Source organism: Anser anser, assembly GCF_964211835.1.
Source record: "Anser anser genome assembly, chromosome: 8".
NCBI classification, from domain to species: Eukaryota; Metazoa; Chordata; class Aves; order Anseriformes; family Anatidae; genus Anser; species Anser anser.
In genome coordinates this window covers 16959303-16982133 of record NC_139728.1, presented here as the reverse complement: position 1 = coordinate 16982133, position 22831 = coordinate 16959303, and the positions used below count along the sequence as shown (strand labels likewise).

Sequence of the window (22831 nt, the reverse complement as noted above, 5' to 3'; positions counted from 1 at the left end):
TCTGACTTGCTTGACAAACTTTTCCCTCTCCAGAAAAACACATTTTAATCCAAATGTCATGATTAGTCACCTAAAGAAAAAGAATGCCAGTCATTTAAAAGGGGGGATATTACATGCTAAGTCATATCTACAAAGTTTATCAGCACTTTTAATCTCTCAGTCGTCTGATTTTGTTTCAATTCCATATTATATAATTACTGCACTACTATATTTTTTCATGAAATTCCAAAGAGCTTTGTTTGTACAATTATTTCTGCTTACTCAGAAAAGGACCCTGACTAATTTTGACATAAAGTAAATAAAATAGCATAGACTATCTGAAAAGGCATAAGGAAGTAAAATTTATTTTTTAGGTGGCACTAAGATGGAATCATTTCTTCCTGAAATTAACGTGTAACTGAAGGCAACCAGCTTATCCAATCACTTTTCACTGTAGTCACATAGATCAAAGTCTTCCTGTAAAATGTTACGCCTCTCTTGACATCAAAGGCGTTCGTATAAATAAGGCTGACAACCCGTTCCTTTTCTAATGCTAAGTGTGGAGACAGGACAAATAATGGGGGTGTTTAGGAGTTTCATATTTTTGTTGTCTTTTCAGCTTCTGTATGTGGCAAACGGTTCCATGGTGTGGTTAAATCAGACTGGCTATGAGGATTTGGTTGTTGCAATTAATCCCAGTGTGCCAGAAGATGCCAACATCATCCTGAACACAAAGGTAAGAACATCTTCATTTCCATACATTGATTCTCAGCAGTTGAGAACATCTTGACTTTTTCTGTTTGGAAAGTAACATGAGTCCCATTCATACAAACAGGACTTTTTCCTCTGGCTTTGAATTAATCATGGATGAATCCCACAGTTAGTAAACCAGTCATTTCTAATTTGTCTTGACATCTATTGCTGTTATAAAGAGCAGTAATTATCTGAAACAGTGCTGTAATAGCCCTGTTTGGAGCCAGCATGAAACTCCTTTAAATAGCTGTATAAATTATCTTTATCTGAAAGAATATTCTATGAATGAGTTGATTATTCGTTGATTATACTATTAGGTGTCATTAGCTAGCATGCTTCCTGATGTTCCTTCAAAAAATTGTAAAGGCTAAAGGAAGAAAAAAAAAACACAGAAAGCTTAGGTTTAGTGGCATTTCTGGGCTTAACTTTCATTACAATCCATTTAGATGCCTTGATAGGTCAATTCTCCTAGATTAAGATGTTGGCCAGGTTCGTAGAACCACAGAATATCCTGAGTTGGAAGGGACTCTCAAGGATCATCGAGTCCAACACCTGGGTCTGCACACGACCACCCCAAAATCAGACCATATGTCTGAGAGTGTTGTCCAAACGCATCTTGAATTCCATCAGGCTCGGTGCCGTGACCACTTCCCTGGGGAGCCTGTTCCAGTGCCAAACCATCCTCTCAGTGAAGAACCCTTCCCTAATATCTAATCTGGGCCTCCCCTGTCCCAGCTCCGTGCTGTTCTCTTGGGTTCTGTCCCTGTCCCAAAGAGCAGAGCTCGGTGCCTGCCCCTCCGCTCCCCTCATGAGGAAGCTGCAGGCCACCATGAGGCCTCCCCTCAGCCTGCTCTGCTCTGGGCTGAACAATCCAAGTGACTCTAGACCCTTCACTGTCTTTGAAGTGATCCTTTGAACATTCTCTAATAGTTTTATGTTCTTTTTATACTGTGGTGCCCCAAGCTGCACACAGTACTTGACCTGAGACCGCACCAGGCAGAGTAGAGCAGGACAATCCCTTCCCTCCACCAGCTAGCAATGCCATGCTTGATGCACCCCAGGGCACGGTGGCCCTTCGGGCTGCTCTCTGGCCTCTCTTCCCCAGTCTGTATGTACAGCTACAGTTGCCCCCTCCCAGATGCAGAATCCAGTACGTGCTCTTGTTAAACTTCATGCAGTTGGTGATTGCCCAGCTCTCTAAATTGCCCACATCTCTCTGCAAGTCCACTTTACCCCTGACAGAGTCAACAGCTCCTCCCAATTTAGTATCAGCAAACATACTCAAAGCATTTACTAGTCCTACATACAAGTCATTTATGAAAACATTAATGAGTACTGAGAACTGGTCCTAAAATGGAGCCCTGGGGAACCCTGCTAGTGACTGGCTGCCATCTTGATGTAACTGCATTTACTATAAACATTTGAGCTTGACCTGTCAGCCAATTGTTCTCCCACTGTATTATATTTTTATCTAGCTGTATACTGGACATTTTGTCCAGAAGGATACTGTGAGAAACTGTATCAAAAGCTTTACTGAAATTCAAAAAGATTACATCAACGGGCTTCCCTTGGTCAACTAGATGGCTGAACATGTCATAAAAGGGAATTAAGTTCATTAAGAAGGACCTTCCCCTTGTGAACCAGTGTTGGCTGTGATGAATGACCACAATGTCCTTCGGGTGTTTTTCAGTAACTCCTAGAATAATCTTTTTCCATAATTTTATCAGGCATTGCAGTGAGACTGACAGGCCTTTAATTATCAGGGCCTTCTTTTTTTGCCCTTCTTGAAAACTGGAACAATGTTTGCCAGCTTCTAGTCATCTGGGACCTCTCCAGATTCCCAAGAACATTGAAAAGCAAGAAAAGCCTAATTATTTTAGAAAAAACGTGCCGAACAGGACACTTATTCTGACAAATACCCCAACTTGTGCAGTGCCTTCTGTATCCTGAGGCCTTCTAATCTAATGCCTTCTGTACCCTGATGTAAGACTGTCACAATCCCATGTCAGTTCTAAGATCAAGTATGAAGGATACCATCCTTTGGTCATCCATAAAATTTATAACATTTCCAGGCTTCTTTCATCTAGTGAGAAGAGTTTTACATGAAGCAAAAGTGGATGTGATAGTTTACTTACTACTGTCAGTCACTGACCGTTTCCTTATTTAACAATGAAATAAAGTTTATATCACTGTATTTTCATTGACAAGCTACTAAACTTTTTTAATTTTATTTTTTTTATTTATTTATATATATGTGGGGTTTTTTTTAGGGTAGAAGTGATGGTTACTGTTGGTGTAAGATATCTACCACCTGATAAATTAACAGGGTAGCTGGCCTTATGAGAACTTCCTCTTACACCATTCCTTTAGTTTCACTGAACTAGTTAAAGAACTCTGTTCTGTTTGCAAAGCAGGCAAGGGGTAGCATGGGGGCAGCTGAAGCACAACATCTCGTTACTGGTCAACTTGTCATGGGGTTAGCACTCACTATCACTCTCAGTCCTGGCAAACTGAATGTCTACAAGAAATCTCGTTTAGCTTAATTTTGTGTGCATGTAACATGGATATTTAATTTCACTTGCTGTCATGTCAGTATTAAGGATAAAATTCTTGTATTCAGTAATTTTTATCTCATATGAAGGCTAGAGTGTGAATTTTATTGCTGTGTCTGATTAAGAGGAGGGTTACGGAACTGCTGAGAGATTCCAAGAACAACAACATGGGTCTTGGCTTCTTCATTCCTTCTTTTCTTAGTGAAGACTGTAGTATTTCATGATTTTTGTTATGTACTCAGTTCTGCTTTATTCTACTACTGTTTCTTGAGAAAGGTAAGTTATTCATCACATGTACAAACTTTAAATACTAACATTGATATTAATATTTTATTTTCTTTCACTCTCTAGAGAATGATTAAAGATGCTTCTAATTATTTGTTTGAAGCTACAAAACATCGATTTTTCTTCAAGTCTGTAAAAATTATAATTCCTAAAACATGGAAGAAAAATGGCAACTATTCAAGATTAAAAACAGAATCGTATAACAAGGTATGATTTAGAGAACCATGTATGATTAGAACCACAAAGAAAAGCAAGACTGATAAGTCTACATTATGAATCATGGCAAAATGTAGAAAAAATCCTGTAAGTGCTTACTCAAAAGAAGAGTTAGTGGGAGTGCTGGTAGGATAAAAATACTTGCTGGACTAAATTAATTGAGGAAGAATCACCTAACCCTTCTCTACACCCATGCTGTTGGTCTTACTGTTTTAGGCAGATGTCATCATAGCAGACCCTTTTCTGAAATATGGAGATGATCCCTATACCTTGCAGTATGGAGGATGTAAGGAGAAAGGACGGTACATCCATTTTACACCTAACTTCCTGTTAAATGACGGTTTGGTTAACATTTATGGAGAAAGAGGTAATACTGCTATTTAATGTAACTGCCTGCTTTATTGTTAATATGAAATGGCCAAGATTTTTCAAAGTGACTAGCGAACTTGGCTATTCCAGTTTGCTTGCCAAAATTAAAAAAACTTGGTGAATTCACCCCCTCTACTCTGCTCTCGTGAGATCCCACCTGGAGAGCTGTCTTCAGCTCTGAGGCCTGCAGCATAAGAAAACTATGGACCTATTAGTGTGGGTCCAGTGGAAGGCCATGAAGATGATCAGAGGGCTGGAGTACCTCTCCTGTGAAGACAGACTTAAGGGAGTTGGGGTTGTTCAGCCTTGAGAAGAAAAGGCCCCAGAGAGACCTTACAGTGGTCTTCCAGTACCTAAAGGGGGCCTACAAGAAAGATGGGGGGAGACTCTTTGTTATGGAGCGTAGTGGTAGGACAAGAGGTAACAGTTTCAAATTAACAGAGAGTAGATTTAGATTAGATATTAGAGAGAAGTTCTGTACTTTGAGTGTGACGAGGCACTGGAACAGGTTGCCCAGAGAAGCTCTGGATCCCTGGAAGTGCTCAAGGCCAGGCTGGATGGGGCTTTGAGCAACCTGGTCTAGTAGGAATTGTCCCTGCCCATAGCAAGGGGGCAGAACTAGATGGTTTTTAAGGTCCCTTCCAACCTAAACCATTCTGTGATTCCATGATATTTACCTCAAGGAAAAATTATTTTTCCTGTTGCTTAACTCTCACAATTTTTATTCATTTATTTGTTTGTTTGTATTTCCTGAGGTAAGAATTATCTGAGTTTGTTAAAAAGAGCAAGCAAAATGCTGGGTAGGTTTTAAACAGTTGTATTTTGAATGTGTACATATTACTGCTTTTCAACAGGTAGAGTTTTGGTCCACGAGTGGGCTCACCTTCGCTGGGGGGTGTTCGATGAATATAATACCGATGCACCTTTTTATGTGTCCATAAATTCTGAAAAAGCAAGTGTTGAAGCAACAAGGTATCAGTTTTCATATTTCTGCTTTTACATTTCACTTTTAAACATTTCGATAATGTTTTTGGTATTCTTGTTGTCTGTGCTGAGCTTGTACTTTGTAGAGTCTCTTAGATCTGTTCATAAGATTAAAAGAAACTGACTCAGCATTGTCTATGGCCTACCTGACCCAGAAAGCAGCAGCTGCCTTCAGTGCTGTTTCGTAACAGGTTCTATGGATCAGGCTGGGTAATATTTTGCTTTGTGTGCAACTGTAAACTTAGTCACCAGTTGTTATAAACATATTTAAGATAATTTTGTTAAATAGCAGTTATTAACAACACTGAAATTCCCTACTGAAACCTCTATGATTTTAAACAGCTTCTACAAAGAAGGACAATAACTGAATGGATGTAGAGAATTAGTTCAAGCTTTTCTTGGTCAGGCATACCAGTACAGTCTATTGCATTGCAGCTACTAGCAGAATGTTTTTCATACATAGTCTATAAACATCACAAGAAATTTATCAACTCATCAACAAAAGACCACAAGTGTTTTCTGATTATAACCCTTTCTAGATTAGTTCGAGGACTCTTCCAGGCACAGAGACTGTCTACCTTTGTGCTTGTGGTGTGTAGTACAGTGCTGTGTCAATGGCAATTTGACTTACGGCAATCAAAGTTCAAATAAATAACCTGTTGCAGATTATGTATGTGTTCTTAACCAGCCCTGCCTATCTTATCTTCCCATAGGTGTTCAGCTGGTGTCATAGGTAAGCCTGTGTTCCAAAGCTGCAGCGGAAGCAAGTGTGAGGAAAGAGACTGCAAATATGATGGTCAGCTATATGAAGCTGGATGTAAATTTGTAGCAGATAAAAATCAAAATCACACATCTTCTATTATGTATATGCAAAGCTTACCTTCTGTAAGTATTACTAGCCGTTTCTGGACTGAGAGTTTAGTAACATTTGGGGTCTAGTCAATTAATGATCAGTTAGGTTACTTTGATTAACTTCTGTCTATTTCAAAGAATGTGGTTCTTGCTATAAGTTCTAATAAAATCTGTTCAAAAGAGAAGACAAAGCAGTTAGAGAAAGTGATCTGACAAATGTTTCATGTCAATAAGGGTGAGATGTACTGAAATCTCAGCAAATTTCTTGTTCCTTGTTTGGGAAATCTGGTCAACTGGCATAAAAATGAAGCATTCTTGCTAAATGCTCTTGTCATAAGATAATTGTAAAAGAGCTAGTTAGCTCTATTACACTCTTTTGAAGAAAAATCTTATAGTTCTTCCTATCTTCTTCTGAGATCCTGTCTGGCCAGGCACCATGACACAAAGGATGTTTGTTGGAGAAGACCAATTTGCCCTGTCACCCACCACAAACTTCATATATTCTTTAATGAGATACTCTTTTATGCTCGAACTGTTGGGTTCAGAATTCTTATTGGTTTCAATCCAACTTTTTAGGTGGTTGCATTTTGTGATAAAAACACTCACAATGGTGAGGCTCCAAATATGCAGAATAAGATGTGCAACTACAAAAGCACATGGGAAGTAATAATGGAAACTGAGGACTTTATCAACTCGTCTGTTGTAAATGGTTCTGCACCCCCTTTCGAGACCACCTTCAGTCTATTGCAGACCCAAGACAGAGCAGTCTCATTAGTACTGGATGTTTCTGGGAGCATGGCATCGGTAAGAAAACACATTTAATAAGCAATTTTAACTAAAAATTGTAAGAAGCAGAAAAAGTTTCAAAATTAAAAATATTTTCAATCAATTCAGTTATTAACTATATTATTTTAGAAAAAAAGTGTTACTCTTTTTTTTTTTTTTTTGAATTTCCACAGTAAATCATTTGAAGAAAAAACTGAGACTTCTAGGCCAGACTTAGTGGTTGTTTTTTTTTCTGTTTGTTTCATTGTTTTTCTCCTTCTAAAATCTCCACTTTAAATGCTTTCATTCCTTTGTTCCAGACCTGGAGTCACAGTGCTGTTATACTTCTTCCAAGCAGAAAATGTGTCATAGATGGCATTTCAAATTGTATTTTCCTTATGAATAATCCTAAAATTTTAAAGTAAACATGCAGGTTACAATATATCAATACATTAGATTTTCTTGATTTTCTTCCCTCATTGCAATATTTCTCTTTGGAATCAAGAGTGTGAGCTGCCATAATGCTATATCATTTTAACAAGGCTGAGGCTATATTTCTTTCTTTTTTTTTTTCTTTCTTTTTTCTCCCGTAAAATTTTGCGTTGGTTTATCCTTTCACAGGCAAGACATGCTAAGCTTGTATATGGATGCAAAGTTTAGTAAAGATACCTGAATATAGGATTATTATGCAAATAAGCACAACGCTTTTATAAACCTGTAAACAATGTGATCATCTGTAGAAGGGTGACATAGTTATCTGGGTAGGTAAGGCAGATATCTCATGATTTATTAATAGATTTCAAACCTCTACGCATACTCCAAAAGTTTTTAAAAATCAACCTATATATCCTTTTTTGATGACATTCTGCATTTCTTTATCCAACTTACCTCTTCCAAGGTTCAGTAGTGAGCCAATAGCCATTACTCTTTTACTGAAAATATTGCAAGTTCAGAGTTTCATTTCTGACAGGAATTCAAGCCTAAAAATAGGACTGTTGATCTCAAGAAAATAATTCAAAAGTCTCTAGCAGTTTGAGAAATATTCTTAAATATTTGGCAGTCATGCCTTAAACCAAAATTTACATGAAGAAGCATAAGGCAGTATATGCTCCAATTCTACAGGTATGGCATCCATGCAATAACTGTGGGATTCTCCTGTAGAACTACATCACGGGATCTATCTCCAGACATGCCATTCTAGCCCAGACTGATCTTCAGCAAAGATCTGCAATTGTAATAAATTATATGATTTTTATAACACAGATGTCTATCATAGTACATTTTATTAAAGCAGTTAGTAAGTAATAATGTAATGCTGAAACACAAAATTAAGATAATTACAAAAAATACTGTAAGAATAGCTAGCTGCAGAGAGAAATGTTTCCAAATATAACGTTTTTTTTTTTCAGTAATATCTTCAAATATTTGCATTTAACATACTCATTCTTTTACTTTAATTTATATTTCCAAAATGCTTAGTATCTAGTCTAACCTACTCCTAAGGAATTGCAGGTGTTTCCTTTTTTCATTACCACCATATCATCAAAATAAAAAAAAGGGACAAAAATCTTTTTTAGGAATGAAGTCATAACATTCGAAGATGGAGTTTGCCTGGTGACAACTTTCCTGGAAACTGTAGTTTGCTACACTTTCATGATGCCAGAACATGGTACACATCTCCTGTGTTTTAGAACTGAGCATACATATTTACCCTGCGGCAGATGTTTTTAAATTCTTATTAAAAACAACATAAAAATGTTCTATATTTTGTTCATAGTAAAAGCTTTTCAAAGGAGACTGCATTCTAAAAATGTTGTTTTTCTTCACATATAGTATAGCCGCATCGAACATCTCTATAAAGCTGCAGAGGTGTTTCTGCTCCAAATTATTGAAGTTGGTTCCTGGGTTGGAATTGTCACATTTCAGTCTTCTGCATCTATACAAAGTCGTTTGCAACAAATAACCAGTGATGCAGTACGTCAAAATCTTGTTAAGAAACTACCTACAAAAGCTAGTGGAGGAACCAATATCTGCGCAGGTGTACGGACAGGACTGCAGGTAAAGTACAATGTGGAAATATCTCCTGGAAGGTATGGAAAATGAGGAAAAAGCAAAAAGCATACTTAACAGCTTTCCACTGAATCCACTGAACGTGGATTTCCTTGGTAATGGTAGAGCTAAAAAAGATATTATGATTATTGAATCTATCAGGAGAAAATTGGGTATATAAAGTATTTGGATGTGATGCCCTTGTTTGAAAAAGGATATTGAAAAATAAGATCAGATTGCAAAGTGAAGTTCAAGAATAATCAAATTTCAGAAAATTGAATCTCTAGTTGGAAACATACAAAGCTTATTCTATTTAGGTTGTGCAAGAGTAAGTTTAGTAAGAGTAAGAGATTACTTTTACTTGAATGACTTGTAATGGAAGGAAATAACTTGGAGATGAGTGGTTAGAAAGCTGCCTGGCAGAGAAGGACCTGGGAGTATTGGTTGATAGCTGAATATGAGCCAGCTGTGTGCTCAGGTGGCCAAGAAGGCCAACAGCATCCTGGCTTGCATAAGAAACAGTGTGGCCAGCAGGGCTAGGGAAGTGATTGTTGTGTGTTATCGTTGTGTTCCTTACCCTCCTCCCCCTCCCCTCTCCCTCCCAATACTTGGCCCTGGTGCGGCTGTACCTCGAGTACTGTGTTCAGTTTTGGGCCCTTCACTACAAGAAGGACATGGAGGTGCTTGAGAGAGTCCAGAGAAGGGCAACAAAGCTGGTGAGGGGTCTGGAGAACAAGTCTTACGAGGAGCGGCTGAGGGAGCTGGGGTTGTTCAGCCTGGAGAAGAGGAGGCTCAGGGGAGACCTCATCGCTCTCTATGGGTACCTGAAAGGAGGCTGTAGAGAGGTGGGGGTTGGTCTGTTCTCCCATGTGCCTGGTGACAGGACGAGGGGGAATGGGCTAAAGTTGTGCCAGGGGAGGTTTAGGTTGGATATTAGGAAGAACTTCTTTACTGAAAGGGTTGTTAGGCATTGGAATGGGCTGCCCAGGGAAGTGGTTGAGTCATCATCCCTGGAGGTCTTTAAAAGGCGTTTAGATGTAGCCCTTAGCGATATGGTTTAGTGGAGGACTTGTTAGTGTCAGGTCAGAGGTTGGACTGGGTGATCTTGGAGGTCTCTTCCAACCTAGATGATTCTGTGAAATATGGAGTACTGCAGTCAAAACTCTGAAATGTCTGGACAAACTCACAGGCAGGTCACATTGCTGGGTGTATACACAGAGGAAAGTCTGCAGGCCAGCATGACAAGGGACATCCTGTATACCTGACATCTTCAAGATTTTTTTTCTAGCAAAATGTGGACTGAGAAAACACAAGGGATCTGGCTAATGAATCATGGTAAACATGTAGAGTAAATAAGTGTTGATGTGGGAAGATGTGCAGTAGTGGTATTCTTAATTCCTAGGGCTCACTGGTCATGAATCAAGCCCCTAAATTGTGAAACCACATACAAATCATGAGACTGGGAAACAGTAATGAATAGGCAGTATTATTTGTTTGCCCGTTTTACTTTCTTAGGCTGGCAATATTTGAAATCCCAGCAGATGTCACCTAATTCAGATCCAAAACTGAAAACAAGTAGCAATGTAGAGGAAACGGAAAGAAGAAATTATTCAGAGAACAATGAGACTGCTGAGGTAGCTGAGAGCCCAGGGCAGAGAGGAGGGTCGGGACAGGGGTTCAGGATGCTGATGGGCAACCAAAGTGGAATGAACAACCAAGACAGAGGCCTCCTGGTGGGCAATCCTTACCACTTCCAGCCCACCTTCACTTAACACAAACTTTGCCATGGGTCTGTACTTTTCCTTCTTCAGTCTGAAATGTTGCTTGGAGGATAAAGATGAATAATTTCAGGCAGCAGATACAGTTTTTAAAAATCCATTCCATAAAACAGCAAAGCATATGCAGGCAGAATGTTTCTGACATATTCAGCCAGGGACAAATGCCTTCCCTGAATAGAATAGGATAGTTCAGTTTGAAGGGACTTATCTTAAATAGTTCTTATTTATAATTTAATACTTACTAAGTCTAAGCAAGTAGATGTTGCAATTTCAATTATAATAATATTAGAAGTTAACACTACTTCTAAATGCACAGATTATTTGTGCTCTGGGATATGCTAATATTTAAAAGTTATTCTGCAGTTTATATCTCAAATTCTTGTCTCAATGCAGATAATTAAAGATCAAATCAGTGTAACATATGGGTCAGAAATTGTGTTACTGACAGACGGAGAGGATTCAGGTATGGCAGCTTGCCTTAATGAAGTCAAACAAAGTGGAGCAATAATTCATACCATTGCACTGGGTAAAGCAGCAGCCAAAGAATTAGAAGAATTTTCAGCGATAACAGGTAACTTTTCTAAATGCACTGTTTCTTTGCCATGCATATAGAAGTATGAAGATGTCAAAGCATTGCAATTCTTTGGTCTGGAAAAAAGAAATACATTTGACTTGTAAAAAATTAAAACAAATTTAATTTTAAAAAAATATGGTCTAAAAAAAAATTTCTGGTTCTGGTGGGCTTTTTAATGCAAACAAGCAGAACTCTTTTTATCCACAGTTTTGCATTACAAGCTATCTTGATTTAAAAAATACAACATGATAATACCATATTATTAAAGAGATGGATTCATGATACTCTCATACAGCATATAAGAGGTAATGCTCTGCAGTGACTATAATTTTATTTCTGGTATAACACACAATGACTAGAACGCTATATTCTTCAGATTTTAAGATTTTTTTTTTTTGGCATTGTACGTAAATTTTCTCCATTTGCTGCAGCTGAAGTGATCTAGTGTAAAGGCTGTGACTGCCCTTGTCATTAGCCAGCAGAGCTGTCAGCTGAGCTGGAGCTACATAGTTAATTCTAAAACAACCATTTAAAACTATCCATAGGGGTGTTGCTTCATGCTATAGTACCTGCAAATGGGGGGAAAAAAAAAAGAAAAAAAAAAAAAGGAAGAATCCTACTGTAGATCTAGAAAACAATCTGACTTCAAACAAGCATAGTAAATAAATACTCTTATTTGAGAGGTGTTCATGCTGTGCATTTTCAGACTCATACCCACATGTACGCTCCCCAGGGCTCAGCACTGCAGTCACTCCCTGACACTGAGGGGAGGAGGGAGATGAGATGTGGCTCCAAATCCAAAAGTACTAAGAAAAGTCTAAAAATGCTGTATGTGACGTTTTGCTGCAGGGAGTGATTTTTAGGCAAACTGTGTTAATGAGAGATGAAAGTGACCTGATCACACAAGCCAAAATAGAGTTTTACATGAATTTACTATAATGTGTTTTATTGCATTAATAAAAAGATGTCTTTAATTTTTTATTTATTAATAAAATGGCTATCTCAGTAAAACATTTGGTATTAGAAGTCACATAAAAACTGTCATTTTTAGAGTATAAATTAGTATTATTAAATCTTTTACTCTTGTCTTTCAGGAGGTTTACAACTTTATGCTATAGATCAAGTCCTCCCCAATAAACTAATTGAGGCATTCAGTGCAATTACATCAGGAAGTGGAGATATTTCTCAGTCTATTCAGGTCTGAATTTCAACACTTCTTCTTCCTCCTATGCTCTGAAATATACCACTGCAAAGGTAGCTAGATTATAAACATCCATCGGTGTAGATTTAGAAAGCATGTCCAGTGTTTTTTAGTTGTTTTATTGCCTTGAATTGACTCTTCTGCCCCACCTAAACAGCAGAAAACAAAATTAAGGTCATGACAGGCTGTTCCCTTAATGTAGACTTTATCATTCTTGATACAAAAGTGAGGAAATTATGTGAAATTATTATAATTGTAATACAGGAAATCTTGTATACTTCTCTTTTCTATATGTTTTCCTCTGTTCTACTTTAATTTCTGTCTTATTACTCGTAAGCTGTATAGTCATATGTGGAGACACTTTTTTTTTCTCTCTTCTAAAAATCTGAGGGACAGACAAACTACAGTGGAAATACAACTTACTGGCACAATGCTTTGGATGGCTAGATAAAATTAAATACAGATGTGAAGGACTTACTGTAACTTATTCTCTTTACCATAATTTTACACTTAAAATCAATGTTACTATGCAAGCAGTCATTTCAGAAAGCTTCAGAAAGCATTTTTATTCATTCACTAGTTATGCCAAATTGCTCTTAATTTTCCAATTGCTTCCAGTGCTTCTTTACTGAATAGCAATAACATGTATTTTATTTCTCTAACAGCTTGAAAGCAAACAGATAGACATTAAATCTTATGAATGGATTAATAGTACTGTGACCATTGACAAAACTGTGGGAAATGACACTTTCTTCGTCATTGCATGGAGTGCCACAAAGCCATTTTTCTTTCTGAGGGACCCTAAAGGAAAAGAGTATGGAAGTTCAGACTTCACATTAGATAATTTAAACTCAAATGCAGCTAGACTCGGTATAAATGGCACTGCAGAGGTAAAGACTGAATGTTTTCTTTTATTTTCTAAATTAATATTTCCTATACACTAGCATACTACTTTTCTTTAATGGTCATTGTTTAGTTTGTTGTTTATTATTATTATGTAAGGGAAACAATAGTCCTGTTAGAGCATGAAGCTTTTTCACATTTTTTAAAATATATTTTTGTATTTTATTTGCAGGTCGGAGATTGGCATTACTATATTAAAAATGAGGGTACAACAACTCAAAATATATCAATAACAGTTACCTCTCGAGCAGCATCTTCTGTTGTTCCTCCTGTGAACGTGGCAGCTTACATGAAAAAGGCAAACATTGCACCGAATCCAGTTGTTGTTTATGCAGAGGTTAGCCAAGGGTTCTTGCCTGTTCTTGGTGCAACTGTGATAGCTACCGTAGAGAAGGATGGTGTTGCACCAGTAAGCCTTCAACTTCTTGATAACGGTGCAGGTAATGTTCCGTATACACAGTAAAAACCTTTGCATTTATGCATTTTGGAATACAAGTCTGTGTGTTCTCTTCAGACTTACCACTAAGGACTGAGTCATGTCTATGCCCTAAAACAGGGTACATAAATAAGATTTCAATGGGTTATCCTGTGTTTCTTAAACACCATCTGTCTTCTGAACCTGTGAGGTTAATTTTGTACTGCTGCTAGAATTTAGAATAGATAGCTTGGATGCTACCAGCAGACCGTCTACTGCAGTCAGTCAGGTACAACCACACAAGTTCACTTAGAGAAAGAACCTTGTCTTGATGAATTCCTGGCCAAAGGTTATATTATGTTGGTTTTGTTTTGTTTTGTTTTTCAATTTAAAGGTGTTTGACCTATTAGAATGGTCAGTAAGAATTAAGTTGGTGGTTACAAGTAGTAACAAGAGATTTACCCAATTAAAGGTGTCAATACCAAATGGTTTTTTTTAAGCAAAATACATTATAAATTCAGTTTATCGTAATGGGACAATGCCTGTTTTTAAAGATGTCCACATTATCAAAACATTGCCAGGTTTTCTGCACAGTAATGTTCAGCTTTTATATTTGTGTATGAATAGCAAAAATAACCTGTTTACCAGCAGGTATTTTGTTCTAGATATTAATTCTCAATAATTTTATATCCAGGTGCTGACACAGTCAAGAATGATGGAGTCTACTCAAGGTATTTTACTTCTTTAAAAAGCGGTGGAAGATATAGTCTAAAAGTCAGCGCCCAAGGGAGAAATACGACTGTCAGACTTGGCCTTAGGCCAAATCGAGCCTTGTATGTACCAGGCTACATAGAAAATGGTAAGAACTCTTATGAAATAGACAATTATTTGTGTGATTCCAGGCGGGGAGGTGGGTTGTCTAAAAGTGAAGCAAATGTGATCATTTAGGTTCAAAAAATGGTATTTGATCTTAACAAATATTCCACTTTTCCAGTATTATTCCAATATTTCTAGTATAAAACAAACCAACTCCAACTAGTGTCTCCTATGTACTGGAATAGTGTTAAATATTGTCTTTAATCTAAAAAACACTTTTTTTGACAGCCACGAAAGTGTAAGTATTGCTCAGAGTCTGTATATCTGCAGCTAACAACAAAAATTTCAAATCCATAATTCTTAAGATTTTAGAATGGGGCTTTGGGGTAAATATATTCAATGTGCAACATTTGTATGCAAGTTAGTGTTAGGAAACATCGCTTTTGTATTCTCTGGATTTTTTTAAGTACTTTTCATCTTAATGCTGAAGATACGTTAGTTGTTGCAATTTAATATTCACATACACACACAGTGAAATTTATAAGAATTGATATAAAAAAGTCTAAAAACCTCACTGTATGGCCTGTAAAATAGAAACACTCCTAAAGCCTACAATATGTAGGAAGAGGTAGAAAAAATGACCTTGTTACAGCCACTATTCACCAACATCTGCAACTTGCTTTTCTGATGGTCATTTTCTGTCTTTAGCTCACCAACGTTCTACTAAATTTGAATAGGCTAAAGAAAAATTATAGGATGAGAAGAGATAAGATACAGTAAAAATAAAAAGAAATGTAGTTTGGAGTTCTGTCATGGTGGAAGTTGAAATTTTTTTCAAACAGGTAAAGTTCAGATGAATGTACCAAGACCTGAAATTGCCGATGAAGACATTCAAGCCAAGCTGGGAAGTTTCAGCAGAACTTCAACGGCTTCTCTTGTACTGGATAACATTCCAACAGTAGGTTTTCCACCCTGTAAAGTTACAGACCTTGATGCTCTTATAGAAAATGAAACAGTAGTCTTGTCTTGGACAGCTCCAGGAGATGACATGGACGTTGGAAAAGGTGAGTAAGACACTTTGTGATGTGATGGATCCTGCTGTCTGATAAGGCATGCATCGAAGACCACCAAACAGGGATGAGGGCTACATATTTCCCACTTGAAAATGGAACCAAACAGAAAGTTACCCTGTCGCATGATACTTGTTTTAATTGTCCTTAATTTTTCACATTAAAAAAAAATACATAAAAGGATGTTATAAAAATATTACATGAGAATTTTATAAAAGAAAATGTTTAATATATATATATATATATATATAAGCAAATTAATAAAATACATCAAGATCCTGTATTGGTCTGGAGCTGATAGCACATTTCTCTAATATCTAAACAGAGAAAAAGATCTTCCTAAGAAGAAGAGATAGGGAGGAGGTGAAAGTCTTGAAAAGCTACAACCTTGACACAGAAACAGCAGAACCTCCAAAATTAGACATATGCACGTATAGCAATGTAACTACAGGTTCTCTAATTACACAAATGGGAGATTCATTTTGTATCTTTCCCAGTTTTTGGTATCAAAGCCTCATGCTGTGAGAGAGAATACAGACTATATGCAAGGCCCACCCCTTCTGTATACACGTATTTTAATTGCTGTTTCGCCATATGTTTGTGTTTAGACAGCAGAGCTTCTCATTCAACTACATTTTGCACAGTCCACACAGAGCTAAGATTGTTGGTGAAGCTATTTTTTAAGGCTATTGAAAAGAAAGAGTTCCCAGATTTGGGAACAACAGACCCTTAGATGCTGCAAAGTAAGGGTTAACAGCAATCCTAAAACAGCACCTCCCCCTCCCCCCCCCCCCCCCCAACGCTGCTGAGCAATAGTCAGTAGTAAAACAGGAATTAGCAGCAGTTTGTTTGTTTGTTTGTTTTAAAAAAAAAGCAAAACCAAAAAAAACCAGCTCTAGAAGTCCTATACTGTCACCACAAGCAGGGATATTAAAACATCTATATTCATTTGTTGTTATGCATGTTCTTTTTTCCCTAGCTGTCCAATACATAATAAAAAGCAGTGACAATCTTCTGGTCCTAAAAGATGAATTTGATAATGCTACTTCTGTGAATTCCTCTGATCTCACACCTCAGGAGGCTGGTAGCAAAGAAACATTTAAATTTAAACCAGAAAATTTGAGAATAGAAAATGGTACCATAATCTACATCGCCGTGCGTGCTGTTGATAATGAAAACTTGACTTCAGACATGTCTAACATAGCAAAAGCCACATGGTACATCCCTCCAAAAGCATCTGAGCCTTCAGATGGTGGAGGCAGCGGCGGTGGAGGCAGCGGCGGTGGAGGCAGCGGCGGTGGAGGCAGCGGCGGTGGAGGCAGCAGCAACAGCGTTAACATTACATTAATAGTGGCAATTGTAGCTGGATGTGTTGTAGTTGTCTGTGTTATTGTAAGTTCAGCTGTCTGTATTGTACAAAAACAAAGGAGAAGGAATCCTGCAATCAGAATATGACAGTATCTGTAAAATAAAACAATAATAATAATAAAAAAGGAGTTTACTGTAATTTTTGCCATACATAAGTTTCAAAGCAGGAAAAGGTGTATTTTTATGTTCAAAAAGTGCACTTGTTTTAAATAGATATGTATTTGTCTTTTTGATTGCCTTATAGATGCAGATTTTCAAAAGCATGTCTTAAATTCAAGTATATGTACTTTGTTTCTCTGTGATATAAATTCTTAACTCTTCTCTTGCAAGGTCTTTACAATATAGTGTGTGGTGTTTTGTTTTGCTTTGTTTTGTTTCTTAAATAAAGAAAGTAAAGGAAAATAATGCGTTCCTTATTTTTATGTTCTACAGAAGTCAGGTAAGTTGGGAAAAGAGGTCAGAAAGATCTTCAAGTAGTGCAGTAAGATTTCCTACGTATCTTCCACAAGTTTTTACTTAGGTTTAGTGAGCCAAGAACAAAAATATATAATTCCAGGCAGTTTATTTAAAAAATAAATTTAAATGTATATTTACAGGCCTCCCAGGAAAGTTAAGTATATAAATACTTCCAGAATTAGAGTTGCAGAGTAAATTCAAATGAGCACATGGAAAATGTTCCTATGAGACTAAACAGAGCTACAACTTAGGAGCTAGGACAAACCATTGTATAACAAGAGGTAACTTAGAAGCTGCTAACGGAGAAGGGGTGTGAGGGAGACAGGAGATCTCTACAACTCTCTCTCAGGTTGCTGACTAGCAAATTAGTAATAACTGTCTCAAACCAGAATGCTTCAGGCTTCTTACATGGCCAGGTGCTTCAGGTGCTTTTTCACCTTTGCCTACTGGGAGAAATGTACTGATAATAATGAGGAGAAAAAAAAAAAAAAAAGTAAATTCTACAGTCAAAGTGTAATTCACAGTTGAGCATTACCCAGTCAACACACCATGTCTTGCAAACATGAGTATTTTCATCTACAAGCATGATTCTATTATCTATCTAAATTGCATCTATTAACGCAATTTACTTTTTGAAAGCACAGACTTTTTAATATTTTAATGGATTTCTCTACCTTTCCTTTGCTACTTCTGTACTTTCCACAAGTTCTGCTTTTTTTTTTTTTTTTATCTAGATGCCCATTTTTTCATTTTATTGTGGGTTTCTGTAACTCTATGTAGTACTGTCTCTTAATGAGTCTTATTACTGGACATATTTTCAGATCTAAAATTCTATTTCCTCAAGAAATAACAAATGTTGCAATTTCTTTTAATATCAAGACAGGAATAGCTGTCACATTTTAGAGAAGAGAGGCTCCTTTGGAGAAGAGAGTCAGACACCAAAGGCCTGTTTGAGGATATCTGTTCTCCCTAGTAGCTTTTAGGTCACTGAATGTCCATTTTTTCAGATATTTCTCCTTTTGGTTTCTTCTCAAGTGTCTTCTCATTCTCTGAAGTATTTCTGTGGCAGCTGTGTACAAGTTTTTTGGTAGGAACTACATTGTACAATCAGAATAAATGGGTTGCAGCACTGTTGCTGGAACTGTTTTCTAGCATCATGTAAAAATGCGATAGACCTAAGATATACGCTCTCAGTGATCCAGGTCAATCCACGCATTACTCCGAAGACACCAACCCTACCTGCCTAGGGAGCAGAGCTGCATTACGTGTGGTGACACTGACATCTAGTGGGCTCCACCAACACTTCCAGTTTTCCCAAATGTTCCAAAATTGTTGAGATAAAGCATCGCTCTCCGGGATACTATGACCTTAATATAAACGCATATTTGAAAGTACAATCAAATATGATTAATCCAAGGTTGAATTTAGTACTTAAGCCTGGCTCCTACTAGAAGAGCAAGAAAAGGATTCATTTGAATTAAGGTCTTTCTTTTACAGGTAAATATCTGAAGAATTCTGTTCATGTATTTGAGGATTCAGCACACCCCAGAACATCTCCACAAAAGGCAGACAAATTTTGCTCTTTCATGCTTCCTGCCAAGCAAGTGCAAAATGACAGGGTAAGATTGTTTTTACTAATTTCAGTTATTAATTTACACCAAGAGTATGTATACACTAAAGCTACGTGAGTTGGGGGTACCAGTCCCTGATGCAACTGCCACACTCAAGTTTAGACTAGCTAGAAAAGATGTTCTTGTTAAAGTCAAAACCATATCAACTTTGTTCCTAAGGATGGTCTTCCCAATGCTTTTAAAATAATTTTGGCTTCCTATACAGAGCTTTTCTAGCAGTAGACTTCACAACACAGAGGAGATTTGTTGAATTATTCCTTTACCACATGTGGAAAAACTGTAGTACCAAGTGTTAAAGTGACTTTCCCTCAGGCATCAGCAGGGAAAGGGTAGAGCTGCAAATCTATATCCTGTCATAAGACTAATATTCCACAGTAAAATGAAGAAACCCCAATATTTTTGCTTTAATTTCTATTTCCATAGGGGTCAGTTCTGGCCTATATAATTCTCCGTACAATCTTCTTCCAAGTATATTTTTTTCTAAGATGGACAACTGGGTTATGGGACCAAATTACTATCTTGCCTGAGTATCAAACTAACCCACTATGGCTCCAGGAAGTATGAAACTGCGAGGACAAAGATCACAAAAACAACACGTGATTGAGGCAGTCCAGTTCCCTGAAATTTTAGGACCTTGGCCTACTGAATGTTTTGCCAGTTGCTGTATGCAGTCCTAGTACAATCCAGTCAACGTGTTCAGGAGAAGCACAGCAACAGCTGCCATGAGGATCAGTGGAAAAGGGCACTAATATGAAAAGGAGCATTAATTCTCATTGAGATAGCTGTAGTTTCTGGATGGAAGCATGGTGTTGAGAACAGCCGCTTTCTGGTTCTGTCAAATCCAGTCCCTGGATTTTTCATAAAAGACTGATTGTACATGAGCCAGGCAGCTGGCACTACTGATTTTATAATCTTTGCCCAGTTATTATCAAACTAATCTCACAGTTGTTAATATTGGCACAGAGGTTGTAGACTCATACACAAACAAGTGCTTTTACCTATCTTAGTAAAATAAGCTTTGACTTTTAAACAGAGGGAAAACATCATAATGTTTCTTTAAAATGGCACAATCTACTCCTTTTATTTATTTATGTATTTATTTATTTTGTCTTTTGACTACATTACATCAATTAATGTTAAATTAAATGTACCTTCAGATTTTTGTGAATGTGTATTTTGAAAATCTGGTTCAAGGATTGCTGCTATTCTTCAGAATATTAGTTGATGTTTTGCAGAGGTGTGACTCGTAGCACACTGCCAGAACTCACTCTTAATTTCCAGCTGTTTAACTGCATTCAAAGAAGACATAAACATGAATGGACATAAATATTCATAAAATTGCTATTTTATGCAAATATAAGCTGCAGTTGAATAGTCACGAGTAGGAAGGGAAATAGCATACATACACACATTGGCAGAAGATATGACCCATGTAACTCAACATATTGTACAACTAAGCATATATGAATTCCAGCATGAGTTCTACATTATTGGGATTATAAACACTACCAAAATGTATTTATTTTAAGGCATTTTCACTGTGATATAAACTGACTATGGAGGCATTTTGGGGCCATTTTTGTTAAATGTTTGACTCCAAAGCCTTCAGTTTAAACACCACCCTCCCATAAAGTCAGAACACAGGGTTTTTACAAGTGACCGTCCCTGCTGTTTACCCTACACTTCTGAAGGGGGATACTGTTTCTCCAGCACAGGTGGAAAAAGTAAGCATGCTGACTCCTCAGCTGTTTGCAGCTGATTTTAGCAGAACTAGCTAGTGTATCTCTACATGCCATACATTCTTTCAATATACCTCCAGAGCTCTCTAGGTCGGTATATAGTTCACAACAAAGTCTGCACACAAGGTATGGCTCTCCTTGCCTGAACCAGATATGTTAGTTTAACCAGATTTTCTCCTGAACACTAGATCACAGGCTTACAGGGTATGGAGAAAGAGAATTTCAAGAAAGGGAATAACTCAGTAGTGTCTTTTAGGAGTAGGAAAAAACTATGGAATTCAGGCAACATGGAGTTCCACATTGTGATCCAATAACTGAATTTAGTCTTACATTACACTATTGTAAGATAAAATGGGGAAAATATATCCAGATTAGGACTGATTTATACGAAATATATAAACATTCACTAAAACAGATCTTCCTCTTTGAGAAGTGTAGTAACCATTAGCCAGAGAGTTATTTTCTCCCTCTCATTCACACTCCAACTGCTTTAACATTCGAGAAAAGAGGAAGGATGTTGAAAGGGGGAACTGAAAATAACATTCAGTGCCCCACATAAGCCAAACAGCCCATCTGCTAAAGGTGGAAGTACTGTCTATTAAAGTCACAGTCCTAAGAAGTGGGACTGTTGTGTTTAGCACTCCCTAGGAAAGAAACAATTAAAAGTAGGTATTCCAAAGCCTACAAGAGTGCTCTAACCCTTGGGGGCTTAATAGATCAGACTCTTCCTCCTCTTCCAAGGAAAGGAGAGGTATCTCCCCATTTTCTGAAGAGGTGAGTGTCAAGGCTGTCAATACGCCATAGAGGGCAGCACTTTCCTCTCTGGTTGGTGAGGTTTATACGCCATGGGCAGCAACACGGTGCAAGGTTCACAGAAGACTAAGCAGTATTTTGTTCTGGCCAGAGCTAGACCACGTCGGCTTTTGTGAATTCCAGCCTGAACACACCACTTGTCCCAGGCATTCCTGGGGTACCTCTCACCTGAGGTGATGCTTCTGCCTCAGCGTCAGGCACCCCTGCACTCAGTTGTTCAGTATCTCTGTCTTGTTGTGGGACGCCACTGGGAGCTATTGGCAACACCAATGAAAGCTATGAAAAGAATTACATTTGCGTCTCCAAATGTAAAATCTTTGATGCTTCTGTCTTTTCACACATTGTATGCTGATATCACAAGACATACTAACCAGTTCTAACATGACCACCTAGAGCACAGCACTGTCTCCTCCAACACCAGAGACTCCTGAGACCTTATTATGCTAGTAGAACTCCTTTTAAGAAATGGAAACAAACATGCCATATACTTTTTGTATATAAACAGTTACACACATAGGTGTCTATTATGTAAGTGACATGATAAAAGCTGAAAGTGGTAGAACACGCTCAGGTAAACAAACGCACGCATACAGTAGCTTTCAGGCCCTCTCCTTAGCAGCAGTGCTATGGGTACAAGGGGAACTTGACACTGCTTGGCTTTTGTTTTGGCTTTAATTCCTGGAATCTGACCAGCACTTAAGAAAGATTGTGTTGGTTCTTCCGGTTACTTCCTTGTTCTGGAATTCACTTCCTGCCTTCGTGCCCTAGGATTTCCTCCAACTTTATCAAACCTAGCCTGGGGTTACTTAACGTTGGGATTAGCCGGTGAATTACCTCACCAAATGACCAGGTTCACTTTCAAGCAGGGAATATTAATTCATGGCTAATGATAACACCTTGTGAACATTTCAAACTAGCTAGCCCATGCCAAAGGTCCTTTTTTCCTTCCTGAGCATTCAAAACTAACAATGAGGGATGCTAAAATAGTGGAAAAATTATTAAAAGCAGTGACTGTTTTCTTCTAACTTGCTTTATTGGTGGCGTTAAGTTACATTATGATACTCGAGGCGTTTTCAAATACTCCTGCGATGTTCTGCCGCTACTTTACGGTTGTGTCTCTGCACAAAACCAGCAGTTTCTGAACGACCGCTTCCAGGCTGTGCCCGGCTCAGGCTCTCACAGAACGCCCTGAGGCGGGCGGTAACGGCGGGCGGCTCCCTCAGGCGGGGCTCGAGGCGCGACCCCGCACGGCCCCTCCGGGCC

At 37.9% G+C, this 22831-nt stretch overlaps 1 protein-coding gene and 1 long non-coding RNA gene across 2 annotated transcripts; one reads left to right on the top strand and one right to left on the bottom strand.

Annotated features, from left to right (window-relative positions):
* LOC310903640 (calcium-activated chloride channel regulator 1-like) lies at positions 1-17022 on the top strand. The gene is made up of 14 exons (XM_083847246.1): positions 1-715; positions 3636-3776; positions 4002-4152; positions 5009-5126; positions 5852-6023; positions 6567-6794; positions 8589-8813; positions 10976-11153; positions 12251-12354; positions 13023-13247; positions 13433-13700; positions 14370-14534; positions 15334-15555; positions 16541-17022. The coding sequence occupies exons 1-14, from the start codon at positions 530-532 to the stop codon at positions 17014-17016; spliced, it is 2859 nt and encodes a 952-aa protein (XP_083703372.1). The 5' UTR covers positions 1-529; the 3' UTR covers positions 17017-17022.
* LOC310903643 lies at positions 16837-21805 on the bottom strand. Its single transcript, XR_014587639.1, has 3 exons — positions 21737-21805; positions 20168-20305; positions 16837-16967 (listed from the first exon to the last, which is right to left on the bottom strand). It is a non-coding gene; the product is annotated as an uncharacterized lncRNA (long non-coding RNA).
* Between the last annotated feature and the right edge of the window lie 1026 nt (positions 21806-22831).

Bases quoted from the DNA above. Each gene is read 5' to 3' on its own strand.
- LOC310903640 (XM_083847246.1), top strand. From the start codon at position 530: ATGCTAAGTGTGGAGACAGGACAAATAATGGGGGTGTTTAGGAGTTTC. The intron at 11,154-12,250 runs GTAACTTTTCTA...CTTGTCTTTCAG, and splicing joins AGAATTTTCAGCGATAACAG to GAGGTTTACAACTTTATGCT. The intron at 14,535-15,333 runs GTAAGAACTCTT...TTTTTCAAACAG, and splicing joins ACCAGGCTACATAGAAAATG to GTAAAGTTCAGATGAATGTA.